This window comes from Ovis aries, chromosome 7 (assembly GCF_016772045.2).
Source record: "Ovis aries strain OAR_USU_Benz2616 breed Rambouillet chromosome 7, ARS-UI_Ramb_v3.0, whole genome shotgun sequence".
NCBI classification, from domain to species: Eukaryota; Metazoa; Chordata; class Mammalia; order Artiodactyla; family Bovidae; genus Ovis; species Ovis aries.
The window spans coordinates 13,199,016-13,225,197 of NC_056060.1; the positions used below are offsets into that span (position 1 = coordinate 13,199,016).

The 26,182-nt window shown below is 40.0% G+C and overlaps 2 protein-coding genes and 1 non-coding gene across 7 annotated transcripts in view; 1 reads left to right on the forward strand and 2 right to left on the reverse strand.

Moving 5' to 3' along the window:
* The window catches only part of DIS3L (DIS3 like exosome 3'-5' exoribonuclease), a 32,400-nt gene extending 24,382 nt beyond the window's left edge, over positions 1–8,018 (forward strand). For both annotated transcript variants that reach the window (XM_042252062.1, XM_042252064.1), the window contains 7 exons: positions 549–641; positions 3,471–4,004; positions 4,766–4,920; positions 5,029–5,207; positions 6,367–6,512; positions 7,166–7,340; positions 7,427–8,018. In XM_042252062.1, coding sequence (XP_042107996.1) covers positions 549–641; positions 3,471–4,004; positions 4,766–4,920; positions 5,029–5,207; positions 6,367–6,512; positions 7,166–7,340; positions 7,427–7,732 — 1,588 coding nt within the window. In that variant the 3' untranslated portion in view covers positions 7,733–8,018. The remainder of the gene's footprint in view (positions 1–548; positions 642–3,470; positions 4,005–4,765; positions 4,921–5,028; positions 5,208–6,366; positions 6,513–7,165; positions 7,341–7,426) is intronic.
* Positions 8,019–9,179: 1,161 nt separating this feature from the next.
* Positions 9,180–25,903, reverse strand: TIPIN (TIMELESS interacting protein). Of its 4 annotated transcripts, XM_042252065.1 has the most exons (9): positions 25,851–25,903; positions 17,394–17,454; positions 16,562–16,702; positions 16,368–16,446; positions 16,079–16,154; positions 13,841–13,963; positions 13,552–13,615; positions 11,297–11,503; positions 9,180–9,992 (listed from the first exon to the last, which is right to left on the reverse strand). In XM_042252065.1, exons 3-9 carry the CDS (start codon positions 16,692–16,694, stop codon positions 9,805–9,807), a joined length of 870 nt encoding a protein of 289 aa, XP_042107999.1. In that variant the 5' UTR covers positions 16,695–16,702; positions 17,394–17,454; positions 25,851–25,903; the 3' UTR covers positions 9,180–9,804. The 4 variants fall into 4 exon arrangements, with proteins under 4 accessions (XP_042107999.1, XP_004023391.4, XP_060274859.1 ...); XM_004023342.5 differs by lacking the exon at positions 17,394–17,454; XM_060418876.1 differs by lacking the exon at positions 17,394–17,454 and adding an exon at positions 15,047–15,076 and having other exon boundaries at positions 16,368–16,702.
* On the reverse strand, positions 12,999–13,134 carry LOC114115943 (small Cajal body-specific RNA 14). The gene has a single exon (XR_003590047.1). It is a non-coding gene; the product is annotated as a small Cajal body-specific RNA 14 (non-coding RNA).
* Positions 25,904–26,182: the final 279 nt, after the last annotated feature.

Below are 26,182 nucleotides of genomic sequence, written 5' to 3' on the forward strand. Positions count from 1 at the left end.
AGCTACTCCCTAGTTGCGATGTGCGGGCTTCTCTTTGCAGTGGCTTCTCTTGAGGGAGGTTGCAAAGGCTTAGTTGTCCCATGGCATGTGGGATCTTCCCAGATCAAGGACTAAGCCTGAGTCCCATGCATTGGTAGGTGATTCTTAACCACTGGACACCAGGGAAGCCCCTGCCTTTCCTTTTTTAACAAAATCTTTTCACATGTTGTACCCTACAGTGAAATGGGTTAAATTTTTCATGTAGTAATATCCTATTTTATATAAATACTGGGTCATTACACTTTAATTTTTCCTACACAACTAAGATTTGTGCCACTCTGTCTTTCTCTTTTATATCAGTGGAAGAATATTCAGCCCAAAGCGGTACCACTTAGAAAAGTGGGAACACAGGCATAGCTTTGTCGCCCAGTCTGCTGCACTTTGCGAAAAGCAGCAGCCTTGGGGGATTGGCGCTGAGCCCTCGGCCATTTCCTCACCGCAGCCTGTGCCGTCAGCAGTTCCGCCTCTTGCTGCCGAAGGTCATGGACCTGCATGTGTTTCGTTCACAGAGCCACCACTTACTACTTAGCGGACCGTCGCTATGACATGCTGCCCGCCATCCTCAGCGCTGACGTGTGCTCCCTCCTGGGAGGCGTTGATAGGTGAGTTGCTTCCTTATTTCTGTCGTCAGAACTCGTCTTGGTCCTTCCGTGATGCCTGGTAGCTCTGCTCCTGGCCGCTTCCTACTTTCCCACTGCCCTTCCCACCCTTGCTTCCCCCCAATCCTCTGTTTGGGGGCAGCTTTATTCCTCGCACCTTCCCTTCCCTTCCCTTCCACTCCTCTTTTCTTTTTGACTCCTTTCGTTCTGCCCAGCTGGGAGCCTGCTTCTCCCTCTTGTTGACTTTTTAAAGTCAAAGTCTAAGAACAAATGTGCGTCACTTTGTACATATATGTTCCCTGGTTGACGCTGTTTTTCACAAGGATCACGAACTTAGGGAGTTTTGTGTTTATTTGTTGTAATTAAAGTTTATATCTGTCCTTGAAGCTGAAAATTCACACCTTCCAAAAGATGTTTAGTGAAAGGCTCCCACCTGCCCCTTTCCATCAGTTGCCAATTTCTTATGTATTTTTTTAGATACAATACTGTAACAAAAAAGCACTCCCCGTTTTCCACCTTCCTGTATGGGGAAACACCCAGTTCTTCCCTGCTCTTTCTTTCCCATAAGTCTCTCTTGTCTTTACAGAGGGCACATTACATCTGACACTGCTCGCCACCAGACACGTGGAGGTCTTTCTCCACACCACGCTGTTCTCTGCAGCCCCAGCTGGGTGTCCTACAGTTTGATTGAGTTCTGATGCTGTCTTCCCCAGAGATGGCATCAGGTTCCACAGCGTAAGGGCTCAGCCTCGCACAACTGTCCCCCTCTCCCCAACTTCAGACACTGTCACAGGCCCAGATTGTCACCGTGCTTCTGACTGACCCGCTGTAGATTAGAGCAGGGGTCCCCAACCCCCAGGCCATGGACTGGTACCAGTTAGGCACCAGACCGTCACACACTAGGTGAGCAGTGGGCAGGCAAGTGAGCGAAACTTCATCTGTATTTACAGCCACTCCCCATGGCTCACGTTACCACCTGAGCGCCGCCTCCTGTTGGACCAGTGGTGGCATTAGATTCTCATAGCACGAACCCTGCTGCTCTTGACTCATCCTGAAGCCATCCCCAGTCCACCCCTGGTCTGTGGAAAAACTGTCTTCCATGAAACTGGTCCCTGGTGCCAGAGAATTGGGGACCGCTGGATTAGAGCTTTCCACTACTCAGTCCTTGCACTTCAGATGCCAGTTGAAGTCCACATTGTTACCTGTACTTCTAATCAACTGGCTATAAATCAGATACCCAGACCTCCTCCTCAGGTTCAGTTAATTGTTAGAGCAGCTCTCAGAACTCAGCAAAGCAATGTACTTATGTTCACTGTATAAAAGTATATGATAAGGGATACAGGCGAACATCCAGATGAAAGAGTTGTGTAGGGCAAGGTATATGGAAGGAACACAGAGCTTCTAGGCCTGGGGTGCCACTCTCCCAGCACCTCTGTGTGTTCACCAACCCAGAAGCTCTCCAAGCCTCTCTCACTGGGGATTTTATGGAAGCTTCATCACATTGGCGTGATCCATTAGTAACTCCATTTTCAGCCCTTCTCCTCGAGAGAATGAGGGGCAGGATTGAAAGCTTCTAATCATGGCTTGGTCTTTCTAGTGACCAGCCTCCTGCAGGAGCCCGCCTCATTAGAACAAGACATGCCTGTCTCCCAGGAAATTACAAGGGTGTCAGGAGCCCTGTGTCAGGAGGTAGGGACAAAGACCAACATAAGTCTTCTGTTATTTCACGCACTAATGTGCATATTTGGACATGTGGTCTTCTTTGTGGTACAAATGGTGACCATATATATACTCTTCAGACTTTGCTTCTTTTTTAACAATATGTATCTTGGAGATCACTCCATATTAATAACAGTTCTCTATCTATGGGAATTTGGATTGTTTCCAAGTTTTTGCTATTATAAACAAAACTGCACTGAATTACTTGGAATATAGCTCATTTCACATTTTTAAAAGTACAGTATTTCTGGAAGATAAAGTCCTAGAAGTAGAATTTCTGTGTCAAATGGTATATGCATTTGTGTTTAAAAAGCAAATTGCCTTCCATAGAGGTTATACCAGTTACATTCTCTGTCACTGTATGAGAGTGCTAGTTTCCCCACAACCTTGCCAACACAATATATTGTGTTTTTTTTATCTTTGCCAATTTGATAAATGAACATGGTATCTTAAAAGTGATTTTGATTTGCATTTTTCCTTCTATGAGTAGTCATTTTTTTTGTATGCCTTACAGTCATTTGTGTACCCTGTTCTATGAACTCTTTCATGTTTTTTGCCCCTTTTTCTTTTGCTTTCTTGATCTATTAGTAATTGGTATGAAAGAGCTCTTCACATGTTAAGAAATTAGCTTTTTTTTTTTTTTTTAAGAAATTAGCTCTGTTTTTGATGTCAGTTGCAGATGTTAGCATTATGGTGGTAAAGTCATTCTTTACTAAGTGAACTTTTTGCTCATGAACCTGCTGTCAAGACTGATATCTTAGTTCAGTGTTACCTAGTAGCATTCGAAAGGCGTGACTCCTCTTTGCTAGAGAGCCCAGTAGACTTAACTCTAATTCTATCAGTGCTGTGCTGCTCTAAGGAACATGGAGAACCATCAAGTTGGGCTTGCAACAGTTCGTGTGAACTCATTTCAGATTTGCTTAGAGATCCACAGAACCTTGTCTAACCTTGTTTTCATTTTAGGTATCTTTCACCTTAGCAGCTGAGTGTTGGATTGAAACATCAGACCGGAAACCCATAGCAATGTCATTTCTTTCGTTAAATTTAGGCTCTAGTTCTGTTCATTTCAAAAAATGGTAGGATTAACAATGATGAATGTGACTGGTTTTGCAGGTATGCCGTAAGCGTGATGTGGGAATTAGATAAGACCTCCTATGAAATTAAGAAAGTATGGTATGGCAGAACCATTATTCGATCAGCATACAAACTGTTTTATGAAGCAGCCCAAGACTTGCTGGACGGAAACTTCAGCGTTGTGAAGGATATTCCGGAATTCAAGGATCTGGATGAGAAGAGCCGACAAGCCAAGCTGGAGGAGTTGGTGTGGGCAATCAGAAAGCTGACTGACATAGCCCGCCACATCCGAGCCAAGCGAGACCGCTGCGGTGCCCTGGAGCTGGAAGGGGTGGAGGTTCGCATCCAGCTCGATGAGAAAAAGAACATTCACGACCTCATCCCCAAGCAGCCCCTGGAAGTCCACGAGACCGTGGCTGAATGCATGATCCTGGCCAACCACTGGGTAGCCAAGAAGATCTGGGAGAGCTTCCCTCACCAAGCCTTGCTGCGCCGACACCCTCCTCCCCACCAGGAGTTTTTCTCCGAACTCCGAGAGTGTGCTAAAGCGAAGGGCTTCTTCATAGATACACGGTAGTTTCTCTCTTGAAGGGGCAGGAAAATGGAAGGGGTTACTGTACATGTATATATTTTACAGTGGTTATTAAAATGTGACAGCCAGATTTTTGACCAAAAAGAGAAAACTTCTTGGCTTTTCTTCGTTTACTATAATGTAGGTAAAGAGGCTTCCTTTTTTCTTTTTGGCTGCCCCGCATGGCTTGGGAGATTTTAGTTCCCCAACCAGGAATTGAAGCATGTAGTTTTAACCACTGGACCTTGGCTCAATAATTCTTGATTTAAAAAAGAAAAAGTTTATTTATTGACCTATACAGGATGTTTAAGGTTAAGGGTGTTAGGAATTTAACTCGAAAGGTACCTGGCCACCCACTCTGTGCTGAGCGTTAACTTCACCTCATAGGTTCAGCACATTATTCTTCACTGCTTAAGAAAGGTAGTGGAGGGAATTCCCTGGTGAGCCAGTGGTTAGGACTTGGTGCTTTGACTGCGGTGGCCCAGGTTCCATTTCTGGTTGGGGAACTAAGACCCCGTAAGCTGTGCAGTGTGGCAAAAACAGAAAACAATGTTATTTGAATTCTGAAATGTTCTTTGTTTAAATCTCAAAAGCAAGTTAGATTTCTGTAGTTGAAAAAAGTTGCTTCTCTGAAATGTGTCCCAAATAAATTTTAACTATGGGGAGATGAGCATATTCAGTTGGTGAGTAAAGGGTTCTCCTTGAGTGTTGACTTGTAAATTATTGCTGGGGACCAAATAAGAATTTTTCCATTTTTTGTCAGGTCCAATAAAGCACTGGCTGATTCTCTGGATAATGCAAATGACCCCAATGATCCCATCGTCAACAAGTTGCTTCGATCCATGGCTACGCAGGCCATGTCTAACGCTCTGTATTTTTCCACCGGATCATGTGCCGAGGAAGAGTTCCATCACTATGGTGAATGATTGCAATTTTCTTCTGTTGTGGCCAAAGCCTTGAGCAAACTGTTTAAAGAAGTTTTTTGTTATTGTTGTTTATTTTGATTTTTTGGTTTATTTTTTTAAGGTCTTGCATTAGATAAATATACTCACTTTACGTCTCCAATAAGAAGATACTCAGATATTATAGTGCACCGATTACTAATGGCAGCCATTTCAGAAGATAAGAAAATGGAAATTAAGGAAAATTTATTCAGCAATAAAGATCTTGAGGAGTTATGCAGACATATCAACAACAGAAACCGAGTAAGAGGGATTTTTAATTCTCTTACCATCATCTCTTTTGCTAACAGAATATCAACTTTATTGTGTAGTAGAACAAAGTACCGTATATTCCAGCAAATTAAACTCTAGAATTATTCCAATGAGAAAGATGAAAAATCATTAAGTTGGTTGAGTACCTCTCAATACATTTACAAATGTTCTGAAATACTTAATGTGGATTTATGAGATTCAACGAGTCAGATTTTTCCCCCCAAAATGTAGAAATGTGAAAGATTGTCTATCAGCTTACTACCCAAAGATAATAACGATTCTAGACAATGCTTTTTATTTATTAAAATATCCAATCATACCTGCTGTTTGAAGTAGGTCCTTTTTTCACTTAACATTGTTATTTATAGATACTGTATCAATATAGTTACATCATTATTTTATAAACTACTTTGTATTTTATTTCATATTGTTGCTATTGACCATGTTATACAACTTAGATAGAACTAGACCATTTGGTTAAACATCAGATTGGAAACTGCCTAAATGTTTAATATTATCTGTATCCAGTTAGAACACTAGTTTGATACTAAACAGTCTTGTAGCCAGTACTCATGTGGGTTTAAATTAAAAATTCAGCTCCTCACTTGCACTAGCCACATTTTACATGCTTAATAGATACGTGTGGCTAGTGGTTACCTATGGGACAACACAGATACAGAATGTTTCCATCATTTCAGAAAGTTTGGTGAGGCAGCAGTGTTCCTGGCAATCTAGTTTACAACCATCCTCATGTCTATTTTTACAGATTTCTCACATTTTGCCTGGATAAATTCCTGGCAATAATGAATTACTAAATCAAAAGAGGTACACAAAACTTTCAGCTTTTAATTGGAAGATAATTGCTGTACAATTTATAGTGAAATCAGATTAATGAATCTGCCATACATCAACACAAATCAGGCATAATTAAAACTTTCATACCTATTAAGAATTAATTTTCTAAGACATTTTTGAGGGATTGATAAAGGGTCCTACAAAATTGATTTAATTAATAATAGAGAATATTTGTATTAATGGTTTTCTAGAACCTCGACTTTTTAAAAGACATTGTTTCTTTGGGAGTATGAATCACATGTTTCTTCTGGGGTGTCCAGAAGTCCATCATGTTTGGGGCTTGTGCTTCTTACAGGCAGCACAGCATTCTCAGAAGCAGTCTACTGAGCTCTTCCAATGCATGTATTTTAAAGACAAAGACCCAGAAACTGAGGAGCGGTGCATATCTGATGGGGTCATTTATTCAATTAGGACAAATGGTGTGCTTGTGTTTATACCAAGGTATGTTATTTCTAACACAAAAGTTGTTACGAAGTCATAGTTAACCTTAATATAGACACAGTATAGAAATGGTAGGTTCGATTCCTGGGTTGGGAAGATCCCCTGGAGAAGGAAAAGCCTACCCACTCCAGTATTCTGGCCTGGAGAATTCCATGGACTATATAGTCCATGGGGTCACAGAGTCGGACACGACTGAGTGAGAGATCCCTGGTAGCTCAGATGGTAAAGAATCTGCCTGCAATGCGGGAAACCTAGGTTCAATTTCTGAGTCAGGAAGATCCCCTAGAGAAGGGAATGGCAACCCACTCCAGTATTCTTGCCTGGAAAATTCCATGAACAAAGGAGTCTGGCAGGCTACAGTCCATGGGGGTCACAAAAAGTTGGACAGAACTGAGCGACTAAAGCATTCACTCACTTCTGTATAAGTCGTCGGATAGTTTTACTTTCTTCTTTAGCAAAACATTTTGTTTTCGTCTGCTCAATGAAGTAGATATTTGGAGGTTAATCAGATGTAAAAGTTCTTTTTCTTGTTTGTTGTTGGAAGTTTTTTGTTGTTGTTTTTAAGCTGTAAGAAAAACTAGCATTCTAGATAAGTATACAAGATCTGCCTACTAAGAATATACTGTCTTTGAATTTTTATTCTAATACTTCAGGTTTGGGATTAAAGGTGCTGCTTATTTAAGAAATAAAGATGGTTTAGTGGTCTCATGTGGCCCAGATGGCCATTCTGAATGGAAACCAGGATCCCTTCAACGCTTTCAAAACAAAATCACCTCTACCACGACAGAAGGGGAATCGGTTACATTCCATTTGTTTGACCACGTAACAGTAAGTCTGTATTTAATTAAGCATTGCTTTCAATGCAACAAGCAAAGAATGTGACTTAGTAATATCCACTTTCTCCTCTATGATAGGTGAGAATATCTGTACAGACCTCACGTTGCCATTCTGATACAATACGGCTTGAAATAATAAGCAATAAACCACACATGACACCAGATACAGAACTTTTTCAGCAGAGTTCCCTCTTGCTAAAGAGTGATTTAGTGAAAGAAGTAACTAGATCTGTGGAGGAGGCTCAGCTTGCTCAAGAAGTCGCAGTAAACATCACTGAAGATTGTCAAAAATACTGCCAAACAAAGGGAAGAAGCCTGTACACACTTCTAGAGGAAATAAGAGACCTAGCTCTCCTGGATGTTTCCGACAGTTACAGCATATGAAGCTCTTCTGACTTCACTGCAAGAGAACTCTGTCTTCCCTGAGTGTTTTACCGTCTTTTCAACATCAAGATAAACGTTTCTGTGCCATTGAGTGCCACCAATCCCTGATTGCGGGGTGAGGGGGAGGCGAGACTGGGTAGATGGTGAGATGTTTTATCACTAAGTTGCATTAAAGTACAATTAGGTCAGTATGGAAAGTGGTTTTTCAGATACTGGATCACTGAACCCTGGCTCTGCAAAACAGGTTGCCAGTCTTGTTAATAAACCTAGAATTGACTTTTGGCCAGCTTGTCTCAAATCAGTTCTTTTACTGCATTAATTTTCCAGTAATTTCTACCCTGGGCCATTTGGGTCACAGGTCCCTCTGACATCTGCCAGAGTAACTTTTCAGTCTCCTTCAGACAGTAAGACTCAGCCCTGTCCTTCTGTCCACTTTAAAACTCTCGACTTCGTATTTGACTCAGTCTCCCCTGCTGTCCCCAGCACCAGTTGGGGTTGGGGCCTAGGGAGTGGGATGGGATACACAGGGTAAGGTCTGTTCTCTCACACCTCCCTTCCATCCTCTCACTGAGCTAAGTACTCCTCAGATGAGCTGCCCAGGCCTTGCTCTTGCTGGAGACTTATTACTTAGCACCATCACTTTGCCAGTCTACACCCTCTCCCCAAAAGCAACTTTCCCCATGTCCTAGTTCGTAAAGATTAGCTCTGCCTTTCCCTCTCCCCCGTGGGAATCTCCTAAGAACCAGACAAACCTTTAAACTTGATTCTCAACATAGTACTGTCTGTAATTACCCCTCCACCAAGTTGATAAACTGAGGCTGGAAAAACTCCAATTAGGTCTTCCCACCATGTGCCTCTAACACTTCAGCCTCATATCCACCATTGCCAAGTCTCTTATTTCCTAGATTTTCATTTCTATATTATTGCACATGTTCTTCCCAGTCCTTGGCATCTCCACCAACACAAGGTCTCCTGTGAATCGTCCCGAGGTGCCCATGATACTTTGCAAATTTCTCTCCAACTAACTATTCAGTAAAGTACCAACCTTCCCTGGTGGTTCAGTGGTAGAATCTGCCTGCCAATACAGAAGATACGGGTTTGATCCCTGATCTGACAAGATCCCCTGGAGAAGGAAATGGTAACCCACTCCAGTATTGCCTGGAGAATCCCATGGACAGAGGAGCCTGGTGTGCCACAGTCCATGGGGTCACAAAGAGTTGGATACAACTTAGTGACTGAACAACAATAAAAAGGTACCAAGGAGAGTTTGAACTTCCCTAGGACCTATGCAGGCCAGGCAATATGTTTGCTCTTCACTGACCCTTTGAAAGTATTAGAGTGACTTCTCAAAAGACATGTAAACACATATATAACAACTGTAAACATTTTACTGTAAGTATATAGTGTAGCACTAAAGAGCAGTAAGAAACTTTTATAAAGCCTCTAGTGATAGTTCATGAGATTTTTATTTAAAAAAAAAAAATTATTTATTATACATATTTACATCTTAAACCACCCCCCAATTTAGTAAAAATAGGGCATTCAATGGAACATAAGCAGCAAAAGCTACTTATTAACTACCAATCATTTTTACAAGGTCATATTTATATACAAATAAACACTAAGGAGAAAAATAGACAATGGAAGTTAATAATAAACAATTATAAATAAGGCCTCCGCAGTGGCTCAGCACTAAAGAATCCGCCTGCAGTACAGGAGACACTGGAGACTCAGGCTTGATCCCGGGGTCGAGATCCCCTGGAGGAGGAAATGGCAAACCCACTCCAGTGATTCCTGCCTGGAAAACCCTATGGACAGAAGAGCCTGGCGGGCTACAATCCATGGGGGTCACAGTCAGACACAACTGAGCACATAACATAACTAAAATAATGCCAGATTTTAAACAGGAGTCTAGAAGTTTCACTATATAAAGATTTTCACTCAAAGCAAACAAAATGCACTGCACCATCATCTCAAATTTGGAAGACAGCAAGTTAATAGATGTTCTCAGTTGAGGCCTATCCAACGTGAGGAACATTTCTAGATGAAGCCTTAAGTCACTACCGTACATTCTAAAAGGACTGGTCCAGCTGCGTTTTCTCGACTTTTAACTCCTCCTCTTCTTTCACAGCACTGGCAGCACCAGCATTATGTGGACTGTCTAGGTCTTTGTTAAATCCATTTGACCCTTCCTCCTTTTGCTCCTCACCTGCACTGCCCTCTTCAGGTGTGTCTGTGCTGGGTGTGCTCACTGACAAGTCTGCAAGAGAAACCATGATCGCTCATTACAAGCACCGGACCCGATCTTACCTAGTACAAACTTCTTCACAAGTCTAGATCAATAAAAATGAAATCCATGATCACTTTAATGTTAATTATGATCCCTTTCTTCCAAAGAAAGCCATTTCTATACATGTATTGTTATAAAGTCCATTATAAATGCAAGCTGAACTCAAACTTTTGAATCATAGCCACATGCAACTAACTGTTCACATTTAAAAATCACAATTACTAGATAGGTTTTGTAAAGTCAAATATTCTTATGAGATCTATAAGTGATCTATAGTAAAAAAATATTTAAGCTACTCATTTCTACTCAGAACATTTTAAAGTCATATATTGTAAATAGAAGATGTGCCGTAAAATACTCATCGCCAAGTAAACTTCGATGATGACAGCGAGGAAGAGCTGCCACCCACAACAGTTCTATCTCATGTGATGTTCTCACAAAGCACAAAGCATCCATTCGTTAGGTTAGAAGTGAGATTCATTCCAACCGGGGAAAACTGATAACACCACTCGATAATTTTCACTTGAGAATCTCATTATTCTGGGTGAAACTTGTTTTATAACATGGTATCTTCACTACTATAATGCTTATTTTCCCACTTCAAAAGGAAAGACTGGACTGGAAACTGACAAAGATAAATGTGATTATGTGTGCTTCACTCAAAAGCAATTTGCAATTATGTTTTAAATACAGGTTTCCAAATTTGATTATCCAGTTTCCAAACCCACAGTCTGCTTTAAATCAGCAAATTTTAAGGCAGTTTTAAAAGAGATACGGGAATCAACAAGAAAGCAAATATGACAGCTCACAACAGAAGTGACACAATGCAATAAAAAGCATTTGGGGACCTATTCATGTCACAGCAACTGGCTCCAAAGTCCTCAATGGGTGCAGAGTATTTCATATGTTTAGGAAATAACAAAGCAATTAATGTTTTAATCATGATCATTAAGATAAAATCATACGTCACATGCTTTAACGAGTCAGGGAACAATCTGTTTTTGAAAGATCCAGAATCAATTTTAAATGATTATTAGAATAATTTTTCAACAGATGCTCAGCTACCAGAAAACTATCTTGAACTTGTATTCTTTGTGGATTCCAACTAGGTCTCTCGCTTACTCTCTCTCTTGAATATACATAAATTTAATATACTATACCATGTTTTTCTATTCTTCGAGGTATTTTATTTGGAGCAATAGTAAAGAAGTTAAAATTTCTAACATGCCCTTGATATATTAATGGTAGCACATAAAATGCAGCATAAAATTTACCATTTCCTAGGGACTGAATGCTACTCAGTAGCTTTGCCTGTCTTCTTTCCAAGGCCAGTTGTTTATTTCTCTCAATTCTTTGTTGTTGTTCTTCTGTTAGGCTTCTACTGGACTCAGAAGCAAACTCTACACTTCCGTATGAGTTTGTCAGAAAGGGATCTAATTCAGTAGCAGTTACATCGTGGCCATTATTTTCCTCTACTTCATCTGCAGTAGAAAAGAAAAAGTGTGTCTGTAGTGTTAAACTAGTTAGAACAAGAGTTTGCAGCTATCGACTGAAAACCAGTTTAAAGCAACAAGGTACCAGACGTGAAGAAACAATTTATGAGGTATGAGAATGTCAGATGCCTGACATGCTTGACTCAAACAAATAGAAGGAATATTTAAAGAGTTAAGTCAAACGGGATACTAGTTTAAAAATATGCATTAACAGAGAGCAAAAGTTTGTAGTTGCCAATAAAAGAACTTAAAAGAATCCAACGCATATCCTTGTTTTACATTAAAAACATTTTACTAGCTTGCTACATTGTTTGTATGATACACAGTAATTATTTTATACAGGCTATTTTTATATAGGGTAAAACCAAGACACAAAGTGAAAAAGGAAAAAGAAATTTAGAGGTCTGTGGACATATTTCCAAGCTAATTTTTTAAATTCAGTGCTCTCTACACTATTGTCTTAATTCTTAAAACTCTTTACACCAGTTATCTCAAAGTAGGATGTTCCTAAAATGATCCACAGGGGTATGAAAAGTAAATACTAAATTTTCCCTTTATACTTCATTTAAGAATTAAGAACAGTTTATATTTCTTCTTCTAACGTACATCTAGAAGAAGAACTGGCGGTAACAACCTATCACTTATCCTAAGCTATCTTCAAGGCAGGGTGGAGTTGAGTCCTCATTTTTTAAATTCAGCATATTATGACATATAGATGATATACTGATGACCTAGTTAAGCAAACTGACATACCATCTATTTTAACCAAAACAACGCTAATAAAATGCACAAGTGGTAACTTAAGATTTTTGCAAAATAACAGAACATCTGTAGGTGGAAGGTAACAGAAGTGTAAGCATGAACTAAGAAGACGGCAAAGCTGACACTTCAACTTCTCTTTTTCTCTTTGTACCATTCACATTATGGAGTTCCAAGACAACCATTTGAAATATGAATTTACATCGACTCTCCGCTCCTTGGAGTGTGTGTGTGTGTGTATATATTGTGCAGTGTTGCTGTTATTTAGTCACTATGTCCAACTCTTCTGTGACCCCATGGACCACAGCTCACCAGGCTCCTCTGTCCATGGGATTTCCCAGGCAAGAATAGTGGTGTGGGTTGCCATTTCCTTCTCCAGGGGATCTTCCCCACCCAGGTCTCCTGCATTGGCTGGCAGATTCTTTACCACTGAGCCACCAAGGAAGCCCATTAGCACATAGTATGAAGTTCAAAAAGTTCAATGAATAAGCTAACTAACCCAGTAGGATATGCTGTGGGATTCAGTCTAATAACTAATTCCTTTCACATGTCAAATCCCATGCCAACATTTCATACCATACCTCACCAAATAATTAAACCTTGGATTATTTAAATCACAATCTTTTACACCTTTAAAAGCAATTTATAAATAACTTTTGGGGATTCTATATGGAGCCTGTATTTTCTACTGTATCTATTAAAATTTTTAAAAACAGAAAGCAAACATGTATGGAGCCATCGCACAGAACATCTGATAACTATACAGACCCTGTCGGCAGGAACCACATGTTTTGATGTATGTGACTGCCTATGGCTGCACTGTACGACTAACAAATGCAACCAATACCAGGAACAGTCACACAGGTCTAATTAAAGTCATATATGCAAGATCTGTACTCTTCTGTGAAACGTGAAGTAGTTCAACATCAAATTATTCTAATTTCCCAGAACCACTTTTTTATAATGGGCATGTATATGAACACTGTATCTTTTCATATATTTTTATTAACAAGCACTACAAAAGATCAATGGGTCATGACCAACAGTTCACAAAAACTCATGCTCTTTGTGAACATGCAAAGATATTTTTACATCTCTTAATGGCATACCACTGTGTATTCTAGATGTACCAAGGCATCTTAATTCATTCCTATTTACTATACGGTAATTATATACTCAAAATAGACTAAGAACTCGGTCCTGTAACACTGCCAACCCCAACTAGATCCATTTGTAAAAGCAAACTTATTATCAAGTAGATAAACCTATATTCTTACCATTATTGCTTACAAAATCTTCATGTACAATAGGGAGATCAAGTCGAATTCGTTTTAAACAGGTCTGAAAATAAAAGACATTTTTACATTTTCACTTAGATTTGGGAGAAAGTGGTCACTGATTTTATTATTAGTTTCAAAAAAAGTTGCTCAAGTAACTACTACTAACTCTCCTCCTCTCTACTAAGACTGCAAAATGAAGACTGCAAAGAGCTACTTAGCCTCAACTAAATATATCCTTATACAATTTAGCATTGTGAATGAGATTCATAATAATCTCAACACCTACCTGAACTTCCTTTTTATTTCCCAGATATTCAACTCTGTCAATAAAATCTTCAAACTGCAGTTTAGGGAATAGCCTGTGTGCCCAGTGCTCCATGTGTCTGATTAGTGTCTTCAAGTCCTCAGCCTGGCACATAAAAATAAAAATGCTAAGTAGAAGATTCATCCGCACAAGTGACCTTGTCAGCAGATTTCAGAATTGAATAGTAGTACCAAAGTCAATGGTGTCCTTCTCTATCTATAAGGTTAATGAACTTTTAGAAGAAACTTTAAGAAGAAAAGTATGTATTAAGGGCTTAGAGGATCGCCCTAGGTTTAAAAACCTGCAGTAGGTTTTAAAATTTGGAGGAAGAAAGAAACGTAGTATGAAAACTTAATAAAAGTTTAAAGATAATCACATGTGTCTTTTCAGGACTATAGAATAATACTTGAAAGTAAGTAAATTTAATAAAATAGGACAAGGTTATCTTTTAGAAATAACAATACAAACTGACAGGCCCCTAAAAATCATATACAGAGAAGAAAGCACTGAGAATCAGCTCTGCGAAAATATACTCAGAAATTCCAAGAGCAAAGTACTGAAGACCAGCAAGAAAAGTGCAAACATTCTCAGACCACAGTACCTCTCTACATTTGAAATTTCAATTTAATACTAAAAAATTTTAATGAAAAACAAAATTTAATAAACCACAGTAATAAATGAAAAAAGTTCCAAATTCCTGATTTTACTATAAATTTATTTTTTCCTACAGAATTTTAAAATAGGAGTGATTAAAAGCTCTGGATCAGACTGCATAGATTCAAATCTAAATTCTACCACTTAATACCTGTGTGACGTTGAACAAATCACTTCACCTGTGTAATTTTTCTTCATGAATAAAATGAGATTATACACACCTCATAGGGTTGTTAGGAGGATTAAGTCATACAAGTAAAGTGCCTGACATAAAGCAAGCCCACAAATGTCCACTATTATTGTGATGGTGGTGTTTGATCTTGCTGATATTTGAACCATAAGAAGCTTGTGGTTAAAACAATAAACTCTACCAATAACTCAATATGTAATACCGAGAACATAATGTCTTATTGTTCTCATTCTGATAAAGATAAAAGTTCTTTTAAAGGCTCAACCACCTATGACCATCTTCCAGTTGTTGACCAGCCACCTCACAATGTCATGTTAGACCCAAGGGACAGAGAAGAGACATACCTAAATACAGTGTAAAGTCCCAAATCATACCTGGAAAAAAGGTATCAGTGATGCAACTTTGTGAGAAAATAGTAAGAATTTTCAAAGGCAAAGTATAGAAGACTAGACATCCAGAGCCCACCCTCACCCAGTGAAGGAATACAAAATATTTATTCTTCATATAAGTTTATTTAACAAAGAACTTATAAAAATTATGAAGATGTCACAATTTCAAAGCACCAGTTTATCATTACTACCTGAAAATTTCGATAAGAGCAATGAATTAACTAAGCTGGGCATGGTTTTAAAATATCTTGACTTAGGTTTAGTTTTGTGGCAAAATAGAACACAGGCTTATATTCTTCCTTTTTGTCCACCGAAACTAAGAAAATATAATACAGGGTTTTCAGCTTCCTAGGTTTAAAATTTTGGGATTAATTTTTACTTTTGTACCTCCCAATCACCTCCAAGTATTATATGTTGTTCATCCCCTTGCTATTATTAATATCCTATCTAGGCTATTTCACTTCGTTCCCCTGGAAGTGAAAAAACCTCTGTATTACTGTCTGCTTCTGTTCATTTCCCTCTTTCCAACTCTCCTGAACACCACACCAAAATCATGCTCATGTTGTATTAATGATCCTCTAGGTGGTCCATGAAACAAAAGTCAAGGGTCTGCTCTTAACCACTGGCAGTGGAAGCTTAAAACTAAAACTCAGTTTCCTTCACTATATAATGGGACCAACACCTACCCCAGAGGTTGATAATTTAAGAACATATTTGAAAATCCTTCATAAATTATTACAAAGCTCTACAAAGATATCATCTGCAAAAAAATCATATCTGCATTCTACATAATGCAAAGGAAATTTTCAAATGTCCACTTGTGCAGAGATTGACAGTTCCTAGATGTCTTCAATGTCCTTTCCACATATCACAGTTTCTAAAGAGAAATGAAACATTCTAAGATTCCTGAGAGCATGATAAAGGGCACACAGTCTCACCAATATTTCAAGAAACAAAGGTCTAAAGTACAAAGCAGACATTTCTTACCTCATGACCTTTACCTTTGAATTTTGCCTTCTCAAACACATGCCTTAATGCTGGGAGCCCTCTCTCTGAAATTAATCTGTGAATAGAAGTATTTTTAAATTTCAAGTTTTCTAAAGACATCAAGGCCAAAGCAAGACCATAAGAAAAAAATGTTATCTATTAAACTGAAAAAAAAAAATGCCTTTAGAAATATCTGATCCCAAAATCACCCCAACCAAAAGCTTGTAACATAAGACGGAAAAGATGATGGAAAGCAAAGTATAAATGTTTAAGGAAATAGTAAATGTACCTCTCAGCATTCAGCTTGGGTATATTCCTTTTAACTGTTCTCTTCGGAGGTACAGGAACAGGCGCTCCTCTCCCTGATTCTGGTGAAATATACCAAGATTTATTATTACTTATTTAAGCCTCATTTATAAAATGTGTCATTTGTAAGCGGACAGAGGGAGAGCTGAACATGGACACCACTTCGGTGTCATGGACCTTCTTCAGGTTCAGCGCCTTCACCATCTTCCCTCTCTGGAGAGGCTGGAGGTGGGAACGGAGGAAAAGTTTCATCTTCTATACACTCATAATCTGCTAGGTCAACCAAGCCATTCTCCTGTGGTTCTAGCATCTTTTCCTCTAGGGAAAAAAAAAAAGTAAAATGTTTATTCATCCAAGCAGTTTTTATATTACACAGTTAAGTTCCACCTGCAGCAAAATGCGTGTTTTTCAGTCAGTTAAACCATATTTCAAACTCACACATCATGAAACAAAGTGAAGAATATAACAATTACAGAAAAAAGAACCTAAGTTAGAAACTGAAGAACTGAGTTCTAATGGACAGCCTACCACTAAATAACTATATGGGTTTGAGCAAAACATTTTACCTTAACTGTTGAGCTTCCCCATTACAAAATTATTTTAACTTTTCAGAGGGTTTCAAACTGTGGTCCAAATAGGCTGAAACAGGCAGGGTACAAGAACCTCACCTCCACTCCAACCAGAGCTTTTAAAAATTATTACTGGGAATTCCTGGGTTGTCCAGTGGTTAGGGCTCTGTGCTCTGCCAGGGGCCTGGGTTCAATCCCTGCCCTGGGAACCAAGATCCCATAAGCTGTGCAGTGGGGCCAAAAGAGGAAAAAATAAAAATACTGTTTACATATTGGCTTTCTAGTAAAGTTTCCTTTGAAATGGAAATAATTTCTTGATTGGTAACATGAAAGAATGCTTTCATACCATCTCACTTGACCTCTCAGAAACATCTGACACTTTTAATCAATTCCTTTTACTGGAAAAGTATTTTTGTTGACTTCTGAAACACAGTACTCACCTGGTTTTCCTCCCTTCCTGGACACGCCTCCTAAACTTCTGCAGATTCATCTTCCTCTAACCTGGTTAATAAGTATCCAAGATTTCATCCTCGGCCCTCTTCACTCAGTTATGCACATGACTCTAATTTACAAATGACTTGCTAATTTTTTATTTCTACACAAGCATCAAATCTGAGCTCTAAATCCCTACTTCGCATTCTACAGCTCTAAAATTTTTCAAAGGCATCTAAAACTTACCTTGTATAAAACCAATCTTCTAAATTTTCCCCATTCAGTAAATGACACCAATCCAGCTACACAAGTCAGAAACCTGCAAGTCACCCTTAATACTTCATTCCCCTATCCTACTTACCCTGTCCATTTACTTCCAGATTACTCCTTGAGTCTGCCATTTCTATTTCCACAACTACTTCCTAACATATATTGGATTATCCCATTACTCCTCTCCATTTTGCCCTTTCACTCCATTCTTCGTATTACAGCTTACCTAACCTTTGGAATGTGACAGAATATCATCTACTGGAGAAGGCAATGGCAAACCACTTCAGTGCCTTGAGAACCCCATGAACAGTATGAAAAGGCAAAATGATAGGATACCGAAAGAGGAACTCCCCAGGTCAGTAGGTGCCCAATATGCTACTGGAGATCAGTGGAGAAATAACTCCAGAAAGAATGAAGGGATGGAGCCAAAGCAAAAGCAATACCCAGCTGTGGATGTGACTGGTGATAGAAGCAAGGTCCGATGCTGTAAAGAGCAATATTGCATAGGAACCTGGAATGTCAGGTCCATGAATCAAGGCAAATTGGAAGGGTCAAACAGGAGATGGCAAGAGTGAACGTCGACATTCTAGGAATCAGCGAACTAAAATGGACTGGAATGGGTGAATTTAACTCAGATGACCATTATATTTACTACTGTGGGCAGGAATACCTTAGAAGGAATGGAGTAGCCATCATGGTCAAAAAAAAGTCCGAAATGCAGTACTTGGATGCAGTCTCAAAAACAACAGAATGATCTCTGTTCGTTTCCAAGGCAAACCATTCAATATCACGGTAATCCAAGTCTATGCCCCAACCAGTAATGCTGAAGAAGCTAAAGTTGAACGGTTCTATGAAGACCTACAAGACCTTTTAGAACTAACACCCAAAAAAGATGTCATTTTCATCATAGGGGACTGGAATGCAAAAGTAGGAAGTCAAGAAACACCTGGAGTACCGGGCAAATTTGGCCTTGGAATACAGAATGAAGCAGAGCAAAGACTAATAGAGTTTTGCCAAAAGAATGCACTGGTCATATCAAACACCCTCTTCCAACAACACAAGAGAACACTCTACACATGGACATCACCAGATGGTCAACAATGAAATCAGATTGATTATATTCTTTGCAGCCAAAGATGGAGAAGCTCTATACAGTCAGCAAAAATAAGACTGGGAGCTGACTGTGGCTCAGATCATGAACTCCTTATTGCCAAATTCAGACTTAAATTGAAGAAAGTAGGGAAAACCACTAGACCATTCAGGTATGACCTAAATCAAATCCCTTATGATTATACAATGGAAGTGAGAAATAGATTTAAGGGCCTAGATCTGATAGACAGAGTGCCTGATGAACTATGGAATGAGGTTCGTGACACTGTACAGGAGACAGGGATCAAGACCATCCCCATGGAAAAGAAATGCAAAAAAGCAAAATGGCTGTCTAAGGAGGCCTTACAAATAGCTGTGAAAAGAAGAGAAGTGAAAAGCAAAGGAGAAAAGGAAAGATAAGCATCTGAATGCAGAGTTCCAAAGAATAGCAAGGAGAGATAAGAAAGCCTTCCTCAGCAAACAATGCAAAGAAATAGAGGAAAAGAACAGAATGGGAAAGACTAGAGATCTCTTCAAGAAAATTAGCGATACCAAGGAAATATTTCATGCAAAGATGGGCTCGATAAAGGACAGAAATGGTATGGACCTAACAGAAGCAGAAGATATTAAGAAGGGGTGGCAAGAATACACAGAAGAACTGTACAAAAAAGATCTTCACGACCCAGATAATCACAATGGTGTGATCACTCACCTAGATCCAGACATCCTAGAATGTGAAGTCAAGTGGGCCTTAGAAAGCATCACTGTGAACAAAGCTAGTGGAGGTGATGGAATTCCAGTAGAGCTATTTCAAAATTCCAAAAGATGATGCTGTGAAAGGGCTACACTCAATATGCCAGCAAATTTGAAAAACTCAGCAGTGGCCACAGGACTGGAAAAGGTCAGTTTTCATTCCAATCCCAAAAAAGGCAATGCCAAAGAATGCTCAAACTACCGCACAATTGCACTCATCTCACATGCTAGTAAAGTAATGCTCAAAATTCTCCAAGCCAGGCTTCAGCAATACGTGAACCATGAACTTCCAGATGTTCAAGCTGGTTTTAGAAAACGCAGAGGAACCAGAGATCAAATTGCCAACATCTGCTGGATCATGGAAAAAGCAAGAGAGTTCCAGAAAAACATCTATTTCTGCTTTATTGATTACGCCAAAGCCTTTGACTCTGTGGATCCACAAGAAACTGTGGAAAATTCTGAAAGAGATGGGAATACCAAACCACCTGACCTGCCTCTTGAGAAACCTGTATGCAGGTCAGGAAGAAACAGTTAGAACTGGACATGGAACAACAAAATGGTTCCAAATAGGAAAAGGAGTATATCAAGGCTGTATATTGTCACCCTGCTCATTTAAGTTATATGCAGAGTACATCATGAGAAACGCCGGGCTGGAGGAAGCACAAGCGGAATCAAGATTGCCAGGAGAAATATCAATAACCTCAGATATGCAGATGACACCACCCTTATGGCAGAAAGTGAAGAGGAACTAAAGAGCCTCTTGATGAAAGTGAAAGAGGAGAGTGAAAAAGTTGGCTTAAAGCTCAACATTCAGAAAACGAAGATCATGGCATCTGGTCCCATCACTTCATGGGAAATAGATGGAGAAACCGTGGAAACAGTGTCAGACTTTATTTTGGGGGGCTCCAAAATCACTGCAGATGGTGATTGGAGCCATGAAATTAAAAGACGCTTACTCCTTGGAAGGAAAGTTATGACCAACCTAGATAGCATATTCAAAAGCAGAGACATTACTTTGCCGACTAAGGTCTGTCTGGTCAAGGCTATGGTTTTTCCAGTGGTCATGTATGGATGTGAGAGTTGGACTGTGAAGAAAGCTGAGCGCCGAAGAATTGATGCGTTTGAACTGTGGTGTTGGAGAAGACTCTGGAGAGTCCCTTGGACTGCAAGGAGATCCAACCAGTCCATTCTGAAGGAGATCAGGCCTGGGTCTTCTTTGGAAGGAATGGTGCTGAAGCTGAAACTCCAGTACTTTTGCCACCTCATGCGAAGAGTCGACTCATTGGAAAAGACCCTAATGCTGGGAGGGATTGGGGGCAGGAGGAGAAGGGGACGACAGAGGATGAGATGGCTGGATGGCATCACCAACTCGATGGACGTGAGTTTGGGTGAATTCCGGGAGTTGGTGATGGACAGGGAAGTCTGGCGTGCTGCAAGGCGGGGGGGGGCGGGGGGGGGGGTCGCAAAGAGTCGGAAACGACTGAGCGACTGAACTGAACTGTACCTTTGGAAATGTCAAGCTAAACATATCACTACCAGGCTTAGTCAGTGACTTTCTGCTGCTCTTACGATAATGACAGAACTCTAAGGCCCTGCAGGGTTTAGCACTTTCCTACTTCTCTACAGACTTCACACCATCCTCTATGCTTTGCCTAACCTCTCAGGCCACTAGACCTTTACAAAGGCTCTTCTCTGACTCCTCATCCCTTTCAGATCTCAACTGTCAAATCAGAAAAATCTCCCCCAATTTTCCTAAATTAAATCCTCTATAAGCATTCAAAATGTCAAGTAGTAGTTTCATAGCACTTACCCAGACCCAGTATTAGGTTCTATTTGTGTCATTATTGGATAAATGTTTGTCTCCCATAGGAGACTGTAGCTCTAAAAAGGCAATGACAAGGTGGGTCTTTGTTCTCCTCTATTGTATCCCCAAAGCTGATACACAGCTGGTGTTGGAGAAATAGTTCTTGATCTTGGCCCTCCCAACTTGTACTAGCAGAAAACCTAGGCAGCTCTACAGCCCCAAAGGAGAGCACACCTCCCAACGCCTACTTCAAATATGGCCAAAAGGGAAATGGACAGGAAAGGGACTCTTGGAGGGCAAGGCTGGAACCCTGGAGGAAGAGAACAAAGTGTTGGTCCCAGAGAGGAGAACTGAACTGACCAACTGATCTTTCTCATTTCACTGCCAGAACAAGTAGCCCAAGAATCCTCACTATCCAAATTCATGTTCCCTGAATTCAGATATTGAGAGTTACTTTTAGTGAGTTCAGGTCATGGGTGGTGTAATGCTTTATCCCAATCTATCAGATTCCTGAGTTTGGGATAACAACCATGAGAGTTCATGAAAGAAAGATATCTCAAAAAGTTATCTGAATCTGTTCAGTTCCTGAGTTTGGACAGGGACAGTTCTGATGGCAATGATACTTGACAATTGCAGTTTCCATCTAGCAGGATTAATAACTGCAATGGACCACTGAAAAAACAAAAGTAATAAAAAATAATTGTTGAATGGAAGAATGAAGAATTTCAAAATTTCCCCAAACTATAAAACTACTAGAGCCAGATGATTTCCAAAGTCCTGCCAATTCTAAATTTCCAAGACAACAATAAAAACAAAACAAAGTTATCAACCAGATTTTCACAACTGGAAAGGCAGTTAAAGGTCATACTGAAGTTTCTTTGGTTTTTAAGTAAAAATAGAAGATATATTTTTCATTTTCACCAAGAACATTATTGAACAAGGTATTCACTGTGGTTCCACTACCTTCTGCCATTTTTAAGGCAAGTTTGTAATTCCACCTTCTCAAAACTATTTATCTTTTTGAGGAAAGAACAGTTCTAGATGCCTTTTACAGTTTTCCAGAGAATGGAGATTTTTTTTCCATTAAGAGAATTTTGTACAGACTAAAATAAATGGAAATCCCAAGGTGCAATGGCTGGTGGATGAATCAGAACTTCCCAGCCAAGTTGTAACAGTTTTTGCCTGATTATCAAAGAAATATATGATACCAGAAAAACAAAATAACCCAATCAAAAAGTGGGCAAAGACCTAAACAGACATTTCTCCAAAGAAGACATATAGATAGCTAATAAGAACATGAAAAGATGCTCAACATTGATCATTATTAGAGAAATGAAAATCAAAACTACAATGAGGTATCACCTCACACCAGTCAGAATGGCCATCATCAAAAAATCCACAAACAATAAACACTGGAGAGGGTGTGGAGAAAAGGGAACCCTCTTGCTCTACTGGTGGGAAAGTAAACTGATACAGCCACTATGGAAAATACGATTTCTCAAAAAACTGGGAGTAGAACTGACATAGGACCCAGCAACCCCACTATTTGGCATATACTCTGAGGAAATCAAAATTGAAAAAGGCACATGTACCCCAATGTCCTCTGCAGCACTATTTCCAAGAACTGGGACATGGAAGCAACCTAGATGTCCATCAACAGATGAATGGATAAAAGAAACAGTGATACATATCTACAATGGAATACTACTCAGCCATTAAAAGGGACACATCTGCGTCAGTTCTAATGAAGTGGATCAATCTAGAGCCTATTATACACAGTGAAGTCAGAAATAGGAAAACAAATATAGTATACAATGCATATAGAATCTAGAAAGATGGCAGTAATGTACCTATCTGCAGGGCAGCAATGGAGATGCAGACATAGAGAAAAAACTTATGGACAAGGAGGGGGCAAGGAGAGGGTGGGATGAATTGAGAGAGAAACGTGGAAGCGTATATACTACCATATGTAAAATACATAACCAAGAGGAATTTGTTTTATGACTCAGAGAACTCAAACTGGGGCTCTGCAACATCCAAGAGGGGTGGGAGGTGAGAGCGAGGCTCAAAAGGGAGGGGACATACGTATATCTATGGCTGATCATGTTGATGTATGGCAGAGGCCAACACAATATTGTGGAGCAATTACCCTTCAATTAAAAATAAATGAATTTTAAATAAATAAATACTTTCAAAAGAAAGTAAAGAAACATATGGTCTTGCATTCTATTTGTTTTCTGTTGACTAATTTCAGATGCTTTTTGTTAAGTGCTTTCAGCTGGTCTAATATGGAAACTAGCAGATTTCATTTTCTTGAGCTCCAGAATCACTGTGGATGGTGACTACAGGCATGAAACTGAAAGATGCTTGCTCCCTGGAAGAAAAACTATGACAAACCTAGACAGAGTATTAAAAGCAGAGACATCACTTTGCCAACAAAGGTCCATATAGTCAAAGCTATGGTTTTTCCAGCCATCAGGTACAGACCTGAGAACTGGACCATAAAGAAAGCTGAGCACTGAAGAACTGATGCTTTTGAACTGCAGTGCTGGAGAAGATTCTTGAGAGTCCCTTTGACTGCAAGGAGGTCAAGCCAGTCAATCCTAAAGGAAATTACCCTGAATATTCATTGGAAGAACTGATGCTGAAACTCTAATAATCTGGCCATCTGATGCAAAGAGCCAACTCACTAGAAAAGACCCTGATGCTGGGAAAGATTGAGGGCAAGAGGAGAAGGGGCAACAAAGGATGGGATGGTTGGATGGCATCACCGACTCAATGGACATAAGTCTGAGCCAACTTAGGGAGATACTGAAGGACAGGGAAGCCAGTCATGCCGCAGTTCATGATGTCGCAAAGAGTAGGACAACACTTAGCTAATGAACAACAAATTGGGACCAGTATTTGTTGGAATCAATCCTTTGGTTTTCCAGAAAGAGCTTATAAGAGATGACTTCCTTCCAATCCCACCATATTCACATCACCTTCTTTGGATGAAGACAGGCCTTTGGTGTGGTTGATGGTTCACTTCACTTGCCCCAGGGTCTCTTCCATTCCACATTATTGTAGTGTATCCATTTTTAATTGCCCATAACAAATTGTTTTAAAAATGGAAGTTTTTTATTACATTTAAGTTACGAATTGCATGCAAAACTAAGGTCAAGAAGGTTTTTTCCACTTAACTTATATGGAACCCAAACATCAAAGCGATGAACATAACCAAGCTGGTGCAAATGACTTTCAGTGCTTAATCTAGATATCTTGAGTATGTCAGCTATCTCCCATGTAGTATAACATTGATTGTTCTCAATGTCTCGATTTATTCACTGGTCTACCAGACCATGGAGCATCATCCAGTGAGAAATCTCCAGCATGAAACTTTGTAAACCACTTTTAACACTTTTGCTCAGTCACAACACCTTCTCCATACACTGTACAAATCTTTTTTTGAGTTTCAGTTGCATTTTTACCTTTCTTAAAATAATAAAGCATAATATGCCAAATATGCTTTTTTCTTCCATCTTCAATATTAAAAAACGGCTACATAAAAATTCACCAGTTTTGATGTTTTTTTTAATGCATGCTGATAACAAATTTGTTTTCAATGAAGTTAAAGACAACTAAGTGCTATTAAAGCCATTATACAAAAAACCAACTTTTTGGCGAACCTAAAATAATCTAGTTTCATATCACCAAAAAGTATACTTAGCCCCATTCTGCTTAAGCCTCCTGGAAAGAAATGTGGTTCACATCTTTGAGACCAAAAGGGAGCTATGAATGAGGTAACAAGGCACAAACTATATTAAGTGTAACTTAGTCAAGCCTGGAGTGGGACTTGTCAGTAAACTGGTAGAGCGAATATGGCAGTTCCTTGCATAGTCTCTTTTTAGACACTGATGAAGCTCTCTTCACTTCCTCCTCTAGGCCTCAGAATCGCAGAGGAGTGAAGGTAACAAAGAAATTTAATATACAAATTCATTCCCACAGTCTTAGGCGTCCAAAGTCCAACTTTTAAGTTATCAAAACAGAAGACCTTGTCGCCAGAAATCCTACCAAACTGACTCCATGATCTTCTTTGCTGCTGCTGCTGCTACCCAGGCTTAAAACCACAAAACTTCCCATCCTATCCCTCTTCTCCAGTCTCTCCTCTTCTGTGCTTCCTTGTCTAGCCTCTCTTTCAACCGTATTCATTCAACATTCACAGGACGCCTCCTGAGTTTAGAAGTCGCGGTACAGAAGCCGGAGATGTAAAGATGTATCTGACACACGTTCCCTTCCACTAAAAGGTTTGGTTTAGAGAGTGGCAGACACGAACGTAAACGAAGTAAAAAAGCGGCAGCTCTGGTGCCCACCGACCTCCTCTCTGCACAGGTCGTGGCCGGTCAGGCCTCCCTTCCCTGCAGTCCTATGTCAGCCCATGTCCGTCTAAGTCACGTCCGCCTGCTTCCTCTCTCTCTCCTTCGACTGCCCAGCATGTCCGTTTCCCCGCTTGACTACCTCGACCATCTCTCGCCTCCGTAATTTCACTCGCCCCTCAGCCCACTCTCACCTCGCTCGGGCCGCTGCCGCCACCAGCGCAGAGTTCCGCGCGGCGGAAAAACCGCGTTTCTCTCGAACTCTCGCGAGAAGACTCCTTGGCGTTCGGCGCCAAATCTGCGCACACCCTGGGCGGTGCCTACCAGACCCACCTCCCCCAGGTCCCGCCCACCCATGTCTACCCAACCTCTCCCAGGTCCAGCCCATCGCACTACTGCCTTCCGCACCGCATCCGCCTTCCTGAATTCCTCCCAGAAACTTAACCTCCTTGCTCCTATGATGTTCGTGTTGCTTATGCTCTATGCACTTTAAACTTTGGAAATAGATCTCAGTTTTTTTAGAAAA